Here is a 15,665-nt window from a genome sequence, read left to right as displayed (position 1 = left end):
CACGGAAACGTAGTGTTGTTTATTCCGCAGCATGTCAATTCTTTGTGTGGATTCCTATTATGGAACAGGTGTAAAACCACAGGTGGAATCCGCAAAAAATAGCAGTAAATCCGGGGTAATTCCGCAGGTAATCTGCGTTGAGATGACCTTACAGCCTCAGGGAACAAACTCAGTAAGCTGAATAAACTACTGTATATACCATTACTACAGGTTTGCAAAGATGGGAGTGAGGGTGCAGGGTTTATAATAGTGATGAATGCAGCAGATACCAAACAGGTAGAGCTAATGAGTACTACAGTATTCTCTGATACCCCTAGAGACTCCACTCCATACACCTCGTACACACATGGCTCCGCTCCGTACACCTCATACACACACTGCTCCGCTCCGTACACCTCAAACACACACGGCTCCACTCCGTACACCTCGAACACACGGCTATGCTCCGTACACACGTGGCTCCGCTCCGTACACCTTGTACATACACGGCTCTGCTCCGTACACCTCATACACACGCGGCTCTGCTCCGTACACCTCGTACACATGTGGCTCTGCTCCTTACATCTCGTACATATGTGGCTCTGCTCCGTACATCTCGTACACATGTGGCTCTGCTCCTTACATCTCGTACATATGTGGCTCTGCTCCGTACATCTCGTACACATGTGGCTCTGCTCCGTACACCTCGTACACACGCGGCTCCACTCCGTACACCTTGTACATACGCGGCTCCGTTCCAGACACCTCGTACATACACGTGGCTCCGCACACCTCGAACACACGGCTCCGCTCCGTACACCTCGTACACATGTGGCTCTGCTCAGTACATCTCGTACATATGTGGCTCTGCTCCGTACATCTTGTACACACGTGGCTCCACTCCATACACCTTGTATATACGCAGCTCCGATCTGTACGCCTCGTTCATACGTGGCTCTGCTCCGTACATATCATACACGTGCAGCTCCACTCCGTACACCTCGTACACACATTGCTCTGCTCCGTACACCTCGTACACACGTGGCTCGGCTCCGTACACCTCGTACACAGGTTGCTCCGCTCCGTACACCTCGTACACACGTGGCTCCGCTCTGTACACATCGTACACACGCAGCTCCGCTCCGTACACCTCGTACACAGGTTGCTCCGCTCCGTACACCTCGTACACACGTGGCTCCGCTCCGTACACCTCGTACACACGCGGCTCCGCTCCGTACACCTCGTACACATGTGGCTCTGCTCCGTACACCTCGTACACACACTGTAAACCCCTCCTGACCCCACACATAATCTTTCCCTCACCCAGCACCATGACAACCAGCACAGCAGAGTCCTGCATACACTGAGGCCCTGATCATGTGACCACTGACTCCTCCCCTCCTGTGACCTCATCACAGGTCCTGTGTGCACAGAGCAGCCATATATGTGGTGTGAGGCTCTGCAGGTGGAGGTAGGTGGAGAGGGACCATCACTGGTAATGTTAACCCCTTCCAGTCCTGTCCTTTGGACCTTTTGAATGTTCTGTCCTCCGTAGTACACGCCTGCGCAAGGCAAGCTTGCCTTGCGCAGGCGTGTACTACGGAGTACATAGAATGAACTTCAATCCAATATTGCGGCCAGCATGCAGCCAGCGGGTAAGGAAAGGGTGAATCGAACACCTGAAAACTCCGCCCATATGACCGAAAACCGGTCCCGCCAAATTCAGGTGACTGACAGGTTCCCTTTAACCCCATAGTGACAGAGCCAATTTGCTGCTCAATGACCAAGCCAATTATTACAATTCTGACCACTGTCCCTTTATGAGGTTATAACTCCGGAACTCTTCAACGGATCCCGGTGATTCTGAGACTGTTTTTTCATGACATATTGTACTTCATGGTAGGCTCCTTTCACACATCAGGTTTTTGCCGTCAGGCATAACCCGTCGAATGTTGAAAAAATCCGATCCATCGCAGATTGTGAAAAACTGACGCGACAGATCCTTTTTTTCAACAAGTCCGACTAGCTAATCCAGCTAATTGGATAAAAAAAAAAAATTGGAGCATGCTCAGTTAAAAAAAAATTTGAATCCATCTCCGGATTCCGTCATTTGATGGATCCGGCGCCATAGGGTTCCATTATAGCAAACGATGGACGGCGATGGATCCATCGCTGTCCGTTTTTTCGACGGACAGAAAAAATTTTACTATGTCCGTTTTTTCCGGCCGCCGGAAAACCAATTTTCGAAGGATCTGTCAAAAAACGGATGAAACATGAGACCATCCGTCGCTAATACAAGTCTATGAGAAAAAAAATCAATCTGGTGGCAACTGTTGCCGGATCCGTTTTTTTCAGAATTCGCCGGATTGAGCCTGACGGCATAAAAATGATGTGTGAAGGTAGCCTTAGTGATAAAATTTCTGCGATATTACTTGCATTTATTTATGAAAAAAATGGAGATATGGCGAAAATTTTGCAATTTTAAAACTTTGAATTTTTATGCCCTTAAATTACAGTGATATATCACGCACGATAGTTAATAAACAATATATCCCACATGTCTACTTTACATCAGCACAATTTTGGAAACAACATTTTTTTTCGTTATGAAGTTATAAGGGTTAAAAGTTGACCAGCGATTTCTCATTTTTCCAACAAAACTTACAAAACCATTTTTTTTAGGGACCACCTCACATTTGAAGTGACTTTGCGGGGCCTTCATGACAGAAAATACCCAAAAGTGACACCATTCTAAAAACTGCACCCCTCAAGGAGCTCAAAACCACTTTTAAGACGTTTATTAACCCTTTACGTGCTTCACAGGAACTGAAGCAATGTGGAAGGAAAAATGAACATAACTTTTCTCACAAACATTTAGCCCAAGCCCCAACCCCAACTAACTTTATCCCAACTCACTTTGCCCAACTCTAGCCCTAATGGAAAAATGAAAATAAATATATTTTTGTTATCTTATTATTTTACCCTAACTAAGGGGGTGATAGAGGGGGTTTTATTTTAAATTTTTTAAATTTTGGTCACTGTGATAGAATCTATCACAGTGATCAAAATGAACCAATAGGAATAATTTTCTATTGTTGCCAAGTGCTGGCCGTCAGATTTCGGCGGGCGCACTTCACATGTGCCAGCCATTTTCTCCCAGAAGAAGATGCTGGTGGCCCGGGGGATTTCATGGAAGGATGCCTAGAAACCAGAGGTACCGGGGTGGTGATTGGGGGACCCTATTTCTCTCCTCTGATGTTCAATCACATGAGAGGAGAGAGAAATTAAATGGAAAATCTGACTTTTTTTGCGGTCACCGTTATACCGTTAATAACGGCGATCGCAACATTGGGGTCGGTAAAAACCGACCCGAATCATGTTCTCTGGGGTCTTAGCTACCCCTGGTAGCCAAGACCCTGGAGAAATTTCAATGCTGGGGAGCGCTATACACTTAAACCTCAGTGCCGTTAAAAAGCGGCGTTGTGGTTTAAGTACCCTGAACTGCCGCCGTTATAAAGTGTATCGGTGGTCATTAAGGGGTTAAGTTAGTGCAAATGGGTCTGCACCAGAAAAGTACCCAAAAAATGAACATACATTACCCTGTAAAAACCACTTGCTGTTCACATGTTCAATTCTTTTGAGCTTTTTTAACTGGTTCAGGTTTCCAAAAATCCCTAACGCTTAGGCTATGTATCCACGTTGCAGATTATAAGCAGATTTTTCCTCATCAAAACCGGACACCCTTGCCATGAAAAACGCAAGCTTTTTTTTGCATTTTTGCCACATTTTTATCCATGTGTTCCAATACAACTATATGGCTGATGAATCGCCGCGTTTCCGCTCTGGAAAAAAACGCAGCATGGGCACAGCAATTGCAATTAATGGGATGCGTTTTGTTAGTGTTTTTTAAGAGTTTACGCGGCGGAAAAACATGGCAAAAATGCTTAAAAAAATGCTACGTGGGCACATAGCCTTACAAGTAGTGAGCAGAATGTTCTATAGGCTTTCCTGCTTTGAATCTGTTTTATGTTGTGTAAGAGAAGTCAATGAGAAGGCTCAAAAAATGCCCGATGCCAGCATTTTTTCTTAATTGTTGAATGGAATTAAAAAGAAAAACTTTAAAAAATACTACAAAAATGCTGAAAAACCATAGGTAGTTAAAAATGTTGAAAAAAGTGCTCAGGGAATGTAAAGAAAGAAAATATTGGTGTATATTCAAGTGTTTTCCTCTATGGAATCTAGGCAGGTTTACCCTTCTGAAAAATACAAAATCCGTATTTTGTGGTGCTCAGCTTGAAACTTGTAAATGATCATGCAAATCCAGAAGAAACCAAGAGGAGTGGCACCCACTGCTAGCAATTTCAGTAAAACGCACTTTATTTTGGTCAAAGGTTTGTAGACCGAGAATCAGTGAGATTAGCTCATTTCACTGATGTCTCTTGACTACAACTCTGTGATCGAAATAAAGTGCGTTTTATTGAAATTGCTAGTAGTGGGTGCCGCTCCTCTTGCTTTCTTCTGAATTTTTATGTTCATTTACAAGTATCAAGCTGAGCATGGCAAGACATGGATATATTTTGTTTGATCCTATTTTTCCTTGTAGTTGGTTGTGGTGGTAGAAGCAGCAATTTTTATTTTTGTCCTTGTGCACATACCCTTACCCAACCAGTGATCATTGAGCCCTGATAAAGATTCTTCTAGACCACAGCTACAAGACCTGTCACTTTCCAGTACAGACGGCAAACTCCATGCATCCTGCTCAACCATGCTTTTCAAAGTAGTAAACATATCTGATCTGAATTACCAACTCTGGACAATGTGCAAATTGTCTTTTCAGAGAGGAAGAGGACTAGAACTCTAGTGCCACCTATTGGCAATGTCAACCCTTTAATGAGCCTTGTCACATGACTTAGGATAAAAGCCAAATTGAGATCTGGCTTGGCTGTTATCCTAAGTCATGTGATACGGCTCGTTAAAGGGTCGACATTGACTGTTAGGTTGCTACTTCCAATAGGTGGCACTAGAGTTCTAGTCCTCTTCCTCTCTGAAAAGACAATTTGCATATTTCCCAGAGGAGCATTGCGGCTTTAAGTCTCCTCATCTCGACATGCTTAACATGTCACTCTCCACAAGGAGAAACGATACTTCTTTGATCCAACTCTGGATAAGAATTCTAAAATGTTTTGGCTGTGAGTGACAGCTCAGCCTCTCTATAGGATCTGGAGTGTGCTGAACTATCAGTAATGTGAGTGACTGCCCAGCCATCCATTCTGAGGCTGGGGAATGCTAGGCTGTCAGCATTTTCATTGATAGCCCTGTTGCTGCTCAATCTGGCCTAGCCTGCGGCCTTCTTCCAGGAGGTTCCCATTCTAGTTAATTTGCTAGCTATTTAGATGGCTAGTTATGAGCAGACTATTGTCAGCTGTAGCTTTGCTAATGATGTGAGAGCTCTGTGTTCTATTTCCTTTTCTTGCTGTTGGTGCTTGGATTTATCGTGACTAGGGACGATCCAATAGCTTTGGATAAGTGCTTATCCAAATAGCTATAGCTGCATCGATAACCTAGATACCTGGAGCGGTCCCGATAATCAGCAGTTCGGCACCACAGCTGGATGTGTCGCGGCTGTGTGACAGTCACAACACATGCCTGGAGAGCTTGTTTGTTGCACCTGCCAGTGCTTTCTTCAATGGCAGCCGAGCCAGCTGCACCCGCCAGTGCTTTGCTCAACAGCAGCTGAGCCAGTTGCACTCGACAGTGCTCACCTCAACGGCAGCCAAGCCAGATGCACCCGCTGGTGCTCACCTCAATGGCAGCCGAGCCAGCTGCACTTGCCGGTGCTCATCTTTCTCTCAGACTGTCCTGTCTGCACCTGCGGTTCCTGTCATCTTCTCTGCCTGTCTGCATCTGCTGGACGTTCACCTGGGCCATCCCAGCTACCCGTTCCTTGGTGTCAGCTGCCAAGGTCAGTCCTGGAGTAGCCTCTAAGCCACAAAGAAATGTGAATAGTGGCACCAGTGTTAAAACATATAATCCTTTGTACGGAGATGTCGAGACAGATTATAGAGCCTTTCTCAGCATAAATGTCTAATTTGGAGGTGCTCAGCATATATCAACATGTAAATATGAATGATTCAGAAAAAAGTATGCGGCACTCACCATGGCAGCTGCCATGGTGCGTTCCGCATACTTTTTTCTGAATCATTCATTCCTGGAGTAGCTGCTGCATGTCTGTGGTCAGATTGGGTGAGGCTCCTTGTCATGCCCCTCCAGGTCTTCCTTGGGCTGTGGCACAGTGGTTCCACCACCCAGCCTGTTAGAGTTTGCACAGGCTATGGAATTCACTGGCTTCTATCTCGGACCTACACCAGGAGGTCTCCCGCCAGAAGGATCAGCAGGACAAGATTCTTTCCTATCTACGGTCTGTAAATACCTGTCTTGACACGCTGGCAGTACCGGCCGCTTCCACACCCTCATTACCACCACAGTGACGCACCAGGCAGCCAGTTATGCACCAGGTTCCAGACCTCACCTGGCAGCTCCTCCACGCTTTGGCGGAGATCCCGCTCTGTGTCGGGGATTCATTAACCAGTGCACGCTGCACTTCGAACTCCTGGCTCATCACCTCAGACCGAGCCAAAGTGGCCTTCATCATGTCACATCTATCTGGTGAGGCTCTAGCATGGCTCAATCCTCTGTGGTAAAGAGGGGATCTGTTAGTGTTCAACCTACAGTCCTTCTTTCATGTGGTCTTCGACGAGCCCGGTCGCATTTCTTCTGCAGCCTCTGCTCTGCTCCGGTTACGCCAAAGTAACCTCTCCGTGGGCCAGTGTACCTTGTCTTTGGAACTCGTTTGGAACAATGAGGCTCTGGTAGCTCTGGGAAGGCCTCTTCGGGCGAATCAAGGATGAACTGGCTGGCCGGGCGATACCCACCTCTCTGGATGACCTGATGTCTCTCGCAAACTGAATTGACATTAGGTTCCAGGAATGGACCAAAGAGGTGAACCGCGAGAGAAGATCGGTACGCCTGGCTCCCACCTTTCAACGACCGATCATTACGCTAGTTCCTGCTGTGACTTCTTTGCTTGTACTTATGCAGATTGACCAGGTGAAGCTATCCAAGCACTGCCAAGAGGTTTGTTGGGCCGAAAGGACATGCTTCTACTGCAGCTACGCCGAACATCTTATTCATTCCTGCCCCGAGAGACTGGGAAATGCCAGTGCTTAGGGTCGGTAGGAGAGGCTACCCTAGGCAAGACTTCTACCTCTCCATTGTTGAAATTATCGAAGGAAGAAGCAAGAACACGAAACGTGTGTTAGGGGTTTCCCACATGTGGTCTTTCAAGTCTGAATCCGTGGTATGTCACCCTAAGGGTTATATGCATCTTTTTGCTATGGGGATTGCCTTGCACCAATATAATACTACTATATTGCACTTTAAAAAACTTTCATCTTTGTCTATGCACTTTTGCTATGATTATGATATAAATTTAAAGGAGATATATATGGGTATTGGATGGTGCTTGGCTTAATTTGCAAAAAGGCATATAAGAAATGATTGCAGCAGTGTGGTTTAAATCACCAATAGGATGTAATTTTTTCCATCCCACTAGAGGGCAGTGTAATAATAAAAGAATATGAAAAATCATCCTATATAGAAAATGTCTGTATTGATTTTGTATGAATCAATTGTGGAGATTTGTGACTGCAATTTTTGAGAATGTTATGGTGAATATAGTCCAATATAATGAGAATGGTGTTTTTTTGTGAGAATAATTATGTATTTTTAACCCCTTCATGACCCAGCCTATTTTGACCTTAATGACCTGGCCGTTTTTTGCAATTCTGACCAGTGTCCCTTTATGAGGTAATAGCTCAGGAACGCTTCAACGGATCCTAGCAGTTCTGAGACTGTTTTTTTCATGACATATTGGGCTTCATGTTAGTGCTAAATTTAGGTCAATAAATTCTGCGTTTATTTGTGATAAAAACGGAAATTTGGCAAAAAATTTTAAAATTTCGCAATTTTCACATTTTTAATTTTTATTCTGTTAAACCAGAGAGTTATGTGACACAAAATAGTTAATAAATAACATTTCCCACATGTATACTTTACATCAGCACAATTTTGGAAACACAATTTTTTTTTGCTAGGAAGTTATAAGGGTTAAAAGTTGACCAGCGATTTCTCATTTTTACAACGAAATTTACAAAACCATTTTTATTAGGGACCACCTCACATTTGAAGTCAGTTTCAGGGGTCTATATGGCTGAAAATACCCAAAAGTGACACCATTCTAAAAACTGCACCCCTCAAGGTGCACAAAACCACATTCAAGAAGTTTATTAACCCTTCAGGTGCTTCACAGCAGCAGAAGCAACATGGAAGGAAAAAATGAACATTTAACTTTTTAGTCACAAAAATTATCTTTTAGCAACAATTTTTTTATTTTCCCAATGGTAAAAGGAGAAACTGAACCACGAAAGTTGTTGTCCAATTTGTCCTGGGTACGCTGATACCTCATATGTGGGGGTAAACCACTGTTTGGGCGCACGGCAGGGCTTGGAAGGGAAGGAGCGCCATTTGACTTTTTGAATGAAAAATTGGCTCCACTCTTTAGCGGACACCATGTCACGTTTGGAGAGCCCCCGTCTGCCTAAAAATTGGAGCTCCCCCACAAGTGACACCATTTTGGAAACTAGACGCCCCAAGGAACTTATCTAGATGCATAGGGAGCACTTTAAACCCCCAGATGCTTCACAAATTGATCCGTAAAAATGAAAAAGTACTTTTTTTTCACAAAAAAAATTTTTAGCCTCAATTTTTTCATTTTTACATGGGCAACAGGATAAAATGGATCCTAAAATTTGTTGGGCAATTTCTCCTGAGTATACCGATACCTCACATGTGGGAGTAAACCACTGTTTGGGCACATGGTAAGGCTCGGAAGAAAAGGAGCGCATTTGACTTTTTGAATGAAAAATTATCTCCATCGTTAGCGGACACCATGTCGCGTTTGGAGAGTCCCTGTGTGCCTAAACATTGGAGCTCCCCCACAAGTGACCCCATTTTGGAAACTGGACCCCCCAAGGAACTTATCTAGATGCCTAGTGAGCACTTTAAACCCCCAGGTGCTTCACAGAAGTTTATAACGCAGAGCCATGAAAATAAAAAATAATTTTTCTTTCCTCAAAAATGATTTTTTAGCCTGGAATTTACTATTTTGCCAAGGGTAATAGGAGAAATTGGACCCCAAATGTTGTTGTCCAGTTTGTCCTGAGTACGCTGATACCCCATATGTGGGGGTAAACCACTGTTTGGGCGCACGGCAGGGCTCGGAAGGGAAGGCACGCCATTTGGCTTTTTAAATGGAAAATTAGCTCCAATCATTAGCGGACACCATGTCACATTTGGAGAGCCCCTGTGAGCCTAAACATTGGAGATCCCCCACAAATGACCCCATTTTAGAAACTAGACCCCCAAAGGAACTAATCTAGATGTGTGGTGAGCACTTTGAACCCCCAAGTGCTTCACAGAAGCTTATAACGCAGAGCCATGAAAATTTAAAAAAAAAAAATATTTTCTCAAAAATGATTTTTTAGCCCGCAATTTTTTATTTTCCCAAGGGTTACAGGAGAAATTTGACCACAAAAGTTGTTGTCCAGTTTCTCCTGAGTACGCTGATACCCCATGTGTGGGGGTAAACCACTGTTTGGGCACACGTCGGGGCTCAGAAGGGAAGTAGTGACTTTTGAAATGCAGACTTTGATGGAATGGTCTGCGAGCGTCACGTTGCGTTTGCAGAGCCCCTGGTGTGCCTAAACTGTAGAAACCCCCCACAAGTGACCCCATTTTGGAAACTAGACCCCCCAAGGAACTTATGTAGATATGTGGTGAGCACTTTGAACCCCCAAGTGCTTCACAGACGTTTACAACGCAGAGCCGTGAAAATAAAAAATCATTTTTCTTTCCTCAAAAATGATGTTTTAGCAAGCAATTTTTTATTTTCACAAGGGTAACAGGAGAAATTGGACCCCAGTAATTGTTGCGCAGCTTGTCCTGAGTATGCTGGTACCTCATATGTGTGGGTAAACCACTGTTTGGGCACACGTCGGGGCTCGGAAGTGAGGGAGCACCATTTGACTTTTTGAATACAAGATTGGCTGGAATCAGTGGTGGCGCCATGTTGCGTTCGGAGACCCCTGATGTGCCTAAACAGTGGAAACCCCTCAATTCTACCTCCAACACTAACCCCAACACACCCCTAACCCTAATCCCAACTGTAGCCATAACCCTAATCACAACCCTAATTCCAACCTTAACCCTAAGGCTATGTGCCCACGTTGCTGATTCGTGTGAGATTTTTCAGCACCATTTTTGAAAAATCCGCAGGTAAAAGGCACTGCGTTTTACCTGCGGATTTACCGCAGATTTCCAGTGTTTTTTGTGCGGATTTCACCTGCGTATTCCTATTGAGGAACAGGTGTAAAACGCTGCGGAATCTGCACAAGGAATTGACATGCTGCAGAAAATACAACGCAGCGTTTCCGCGCTGTATTTTCCGCACCATGGGCACAGCGGATTTGGTTTTCCATAGATTTACATGGAACTGTAAACCTGATGGAACACTGCTGCGAATCCGCAGCGGCCAATCCGCTGCGGATCCGCAGCCAAATCCGCACCGTGTGCACATAGCCTAATTCTAAAGGTATGTGCACACGCTGCGGAAAATGATGCGGATCCACGATGCGCAGCACTTTCCCATGAGTTTACAGTTCGATGTAAACCTATGGGAAACAAAAATCGTTGTACACATGCTGCAGAAAAACTCCACGGAAACGCAGCAGTTTACATTCCACAGCATGTCACTTCTTTCTGCGGATTCCGCAGCGGTTTTACAACTGCTCCAATAGAAAATCGCAGTTATAAAACCGCAGTGAAATGCGCAGAAAAACCGCGGTAAATCCGCCATAAATCCGCAGCGGTTTAGTACTGCGGATTTATCAAATCCGCTGCGGAAAAATCCGCAGAGGACCAGAATACGTGTGCACATACGGAAACCCTAACCCTAGTTCTAACCCCAACCTTAGTGGAAAAAAAAATTTCTTTATTTTATTATTGTCCCTACCTATGGGGGTGACAAAGGGGGGGGGTCATTTACTATTTTTTTTATTTTGATCACTGTGATAGGTTTTATCACAGTGATCAAAATGCACATTGGAACGAATCTGCCTGCTGGCAGATTCGGCGGGCGCACTGCGCATGCGCCCGCCATTTTGGAAGATGGCGGCGCCCATGGAGAAGACGGACGGACCTCGGGAGGCTCGGTAAGTATGATGGGGTGGGGGGAGCACGGGGGGGTGGATCGGAGCATGGGCGGGTGGATCGGAGTGCGGGGGGTGGATTGGAGCACGGGGGTGGATCGGAGCATGGGGGGTGGATTGGAGCACGGGGGGTGAATTGGAGCACGGGGTGGATCAGAGTGCAGGGGGGTTGGATTGGAGCATGGGGGGTGGGATTGGAGCATGGGGGGAGCGGACAGGAGGACGGAGGGGAGCGGACCAGTGTACAGGACTGATCGGAGGACTGGGGGGGTGGATCGGTGGCGGTGGGGGGGGGGTGTTTCCAGCCATGGCCGGTGATATTGCAGCATCGGCCATGGCTGGATTGTAATATTTCACCAGTTTTAATAGGCGTCAACGTGGCGTCATGGGTCGGGAAGGGATTAAGGCACTATCTAATATTTGTACCACTTCTTACTTGAAGGTATCATGTATTGTCTAATCATGTACTACTTACAATCTATGTGTTTTATTAATTATTGTGTTTAATAAAGAATTGTTGATTTTAATAAGAAATTCTTCAAGCTTTTTTGATAGGATAATTTAATCGTTGATTTAGGAAAATTACGGTAGTATTTGTGCCCAAAACTATCGGATATATACTCTCCATTGTTGGCCCTGACTGTATCTGTCTCCTGCGGCCAAGTAACTTTGTTCAACAGGCTGTGGTCAACCGGTATAAGACTATGGTCCTACGTCTTCCAGATCCGTAGGTAATTTCTTCAGTGGATGGAAAGCCTCTACTCCAGACCATCCAGTTCATCACGGAACTCATGGAGCCTCAGGTGGGAATGCTGCATTCGGAGAAGATTTCTCTCCATGTGCTGTCTGGTCTCTCTTATCCTCTACAGGGACCTAGTGGCTGCAAAAACATGAACCTGTTCTGGACTGGAGGTCTGGAGAAGTTCTCCGTTGGGGCTCAGGATGTCACAAAATGTGCCTTGCTCCCGTTCGTCCTGTCCTGTCTCCTTCTTCTGTTAATTTGCCTGGCCTGCCCACGGCATATTGGACGTATGAGGATGTCTTTGACAAGAAAGAGGCTGAGACCTTGCCACCTCATAGGTCGTATGAATACCCGCTTGACCTCCTGCCGGGCACCTCACCTCCATGAGGCCGAATCTACCCCCTGTGCCAGGCCGAGACTCGTGCTATGTCCGAGTATATAGAAGAGAACCTCGCTAGGGGATTTATCCAGCCGGAGCTGGGTTTTTCTTTGTGAAGAAGAAGGACGGCTCTCTGCAACTCTGCATTGACTACAGGGCCTTAGCCAAATCACCGTAAAAAATAAGTACCCCTACCCCTGATCTCCGAGATGTTTGATCACCTGAAGGTTCCAGTGTCTTCACAAAGCTTGACCTACGAGGGGCATACAACCTGGTTCGAATTCACCAGGGAGACAAGTGGAAGACGGCTTTCAACACCCACGATGGCCATTACGAATATCGCTTTATTGCAGTTTGGACTCTGTAATGACCCAGCTGTCTTCCAAGAACTGGTGAATGACCTCTTCTGTGACCTGCTCTATACATGTGTGGTAGTATACCTGGATGATATCTTGGTATTGTCTCCTGATCTGTCAACACACAGGAGGAACGTTCGCTGGGTTCTACTAAGGTTAAGAACTAACCGTCTCTATGCCAAATATGAATAGTGCGTCTTCAAACAGTCCTCCATTCCATTTCTGGGATACATTGTTTCTTAGACCAGTCTGGATCCTGAGAAGGTGTTCGCTGTCATGAAGTGGCCTTAAAGCTATCCAGCGGTTTCTCAGGGTTTGCAAATTATCTCCAAATTATTTTGCATTTTTCATCCCGGACTGCTTCTATGTCTGCCCCCATTCGCAAAGGAGCCAATCCTAAGGAATGGACTCCTGAAGCAGAAGACACCTTTGTAGTCCTCAAGCAGGAGTTCTCCTCGGCATCGGTGCTGCATCGCCCAAACCATAAGAAGCAGTTATTCCTGGAGGTGGATGCATCTTCCACAGGGGCAGGAGCCGTCCTCACTCAGAAGTCTTCATCTGGTCACATGATGTCCTGCAGCTTTTTCTCTAAACTCTTCTCGGCACCAGAACGTACAGTGGGGGAAATAAGTATTTCATCTTTTGCTGATTTTGTAAGTTTGCCCATTGACAAAAACATGAACAGTCTATAATTTTAAGGGTAGGTTAATTTTAACATTGAGAGATGGGATATCAAAAATAAAATTCAGAAAATCACACTGTATAAATTATATAAATTTATTTGCATTTTGCAGTGAGAAATAAGTATTTGATCACTCTGGTGGCAAAACCCTTGTTAGCAAGCACGGAAGTCGATGTTTTTTATAGTTGATGATGAGGTTTACGCACATGTCAGGAGGAATTTTGGTCCACTCCTTTTTGCAGATTGTCTCTAAATCATTAAGATTTTGAGGCTGTCACTTAGCAACTTTTTGAGCCACTCCTTTGTTGCCTTGGCTGTGTGTTTTGGGTCATTGTCTTACTGGAAGTCCCAGCCACGACCCATTTTTAATGTCCTGGCGGAGGGAAGGAAGTTGTCACTCAGGATTTTACGTTACGTGGCTCCGTCCATTCTCCCATTAATGCGGTGAAGTGTGCCCTTAGCAGAGAAACACCCCCAAACATAATGTTTCCACCTCTATGCTTGACAGTGAGAATGGTGTTCTTTGGGTCACAGGCAGCATTTCTCTTCTTCCAAACACGGCGAGTTGAGTTAATGCCAAAGACCTCAATTTTTGTCTCATCTGACCACAGCACCTTATCTTAATCACGCACAGGATCATCCAGATGTTCATTGGCAAACTTCAGATGGGTCTGCACATGTGCCTTCTTGAGCAGGGGACCATGTGGGCACTCACTACAGGATTTTAAACCTTTACGGCGTAATGTGTTACCAATTTTTTTTCTTGGTCACTGTGGTCCCAGCTGCCTTAAGATCATTAACAAGTTCCACCTTTGTAGTTTTAGGCTGATCTCTCACTTTCCTCATGATCAAGGATACCCCATGAGGTGAGATTTTGCATGGTGCCCTCAATCGATTTCGATTGACAGTCATTTTGTAATTCTTCCATTTTCATACTATTGCATTGACCGTTGTCTCCTTCTCACCCAGCATCTTACTTATGGTTTTGTAGCCCATTCCAGCTTTGTGCAGGTCTATGATCTTGTCCCTGAAGCTGTTTGGCCTTGGCCATGTTGTAGAGGTTAGAGTCTGACTGATTAATTGAGTCTGTGGACAGGAATCTTTTACTGTATGTAAGACAGTGTCTTTAATGCAGGCACAGGAAAGAAATATATCTTGGTACCTTGTAAGCCAGTAGATAGAAAAATATTTAGAAGTGTACCTAATTATTTGTACTAAATGTCCAACTGGGGGTCTGTATGTGGGGGAGACAGGGCAAAAGCTTAGAACAAGAATGAATTCTCACCGCCATACAATAAGAGAAAAAAGAATGGATCTACCTGCGGCAATACATTTTTGTCTCCCAAATCATAACATTATGGACATGAAATTACTTGTGTTAAAAGGTAGCTTCAAATCGCAGAAAGACAGAAGAGTCTGGGAATATAAACTGATGATGGCCTTTGACACTCACACTGCAGGAATGAATGTGTCGCACGGATTTACCGTATGTCTCTTTACATCAACTAAGGGACTTGCCCCTAAGACCATGTGGGGTCATCACAACAGAGACCTTAATCACAGGACAATAAAACAATCCTTATCTAAGAATTGGCCCAATATATATGGACGTAACTGTTTATCACCCATGGTAATTCTGCTTCATGTCACCTGTCTTACCCATGGTTTTTCCCTTTTTTTTCCATGCCATGTTGTGCATAAATATGTGATTCTTCAGAATTTGTTTTAGTCTTTGCCTGATGAAGAGGCCTGTGTAGTCTCGAAAGCTTGCAATTTGTTACCATCTTTTCAGTTAGCCATTAAAAGGTATCAACCACTGAGGACTCTCAATTCTAAATATTTTTAATGCAGGTAATTATTTTATTATTATTATTATTATTATTATTATACATTTTTATAGCGCCATTTATTCCATGGCGCTTTACATGTGAATACGGGGCAAATATAGACAAATACATTAAACATGAGCAGATAACAAGGCACACGAGTACATAAGGAGGGAGGACCCTGCCCGCGAGGGCTCACAGTCTGCAGGGGGTGGGTGAGGATACACTAGGAGAGGGAAGAGCTGGCTGTGCGGCTGTTCAGTAGGTTGAGGATCACTGCAGGCTGTAGGCTTGTCGGAAGAGATGAGTCTTCAGGTTCTTTTTGAAGGTTTCTATGGTAGGCGCAAGTCTGATGTGTTGGGGTAGAGAGTTCCAGA

General features: G+C 44.9%; 1 protein-coding gene across 1 annotated transcript in view; it reads left to right on the top strand.

The window, feature by feature from the left end:
* Nucleotides 1-1,401: 1,401 nt before the first annotated feature.
* The window catches only part of LOC138663723 (oocyte zinc finger protein XlCOF7.1-like), a 50,209-nt gene continuing 35,945 nt past the window's right edge, over nt 1,402-15,665 (top strand). The window contains exon 1 of the mRNA XM_069750040.1: nt 1,402-1,450. Within this exon, the coding sequence (XP_069606141.1) occupies nt 1,424-1,450 (27 nt within the window). The 5' untranslated portion in view covers nt 1,402-1,423. The remainder of the gene's footprint in view (nt 1,451-15,665) is intronic.

Source organism: Ranitomeya imitator, chromosome 2 (genome assembly GCF_032444005.1).
Source record: "Ranitomeya imitator isolate aRanImi1 chromosome 2, aRanImi1.pri, whole genome shotgun sequence".
Lineage (NCBI taxonomy): Eukaryota > Metazoa > Chordata > Amphibia > Anura > Dendrobatidae > Ranitomeya > Ranitomeya imitator.
This window is presented reverse-complemented; position numbering and strand designations above follow the sequence as displayed.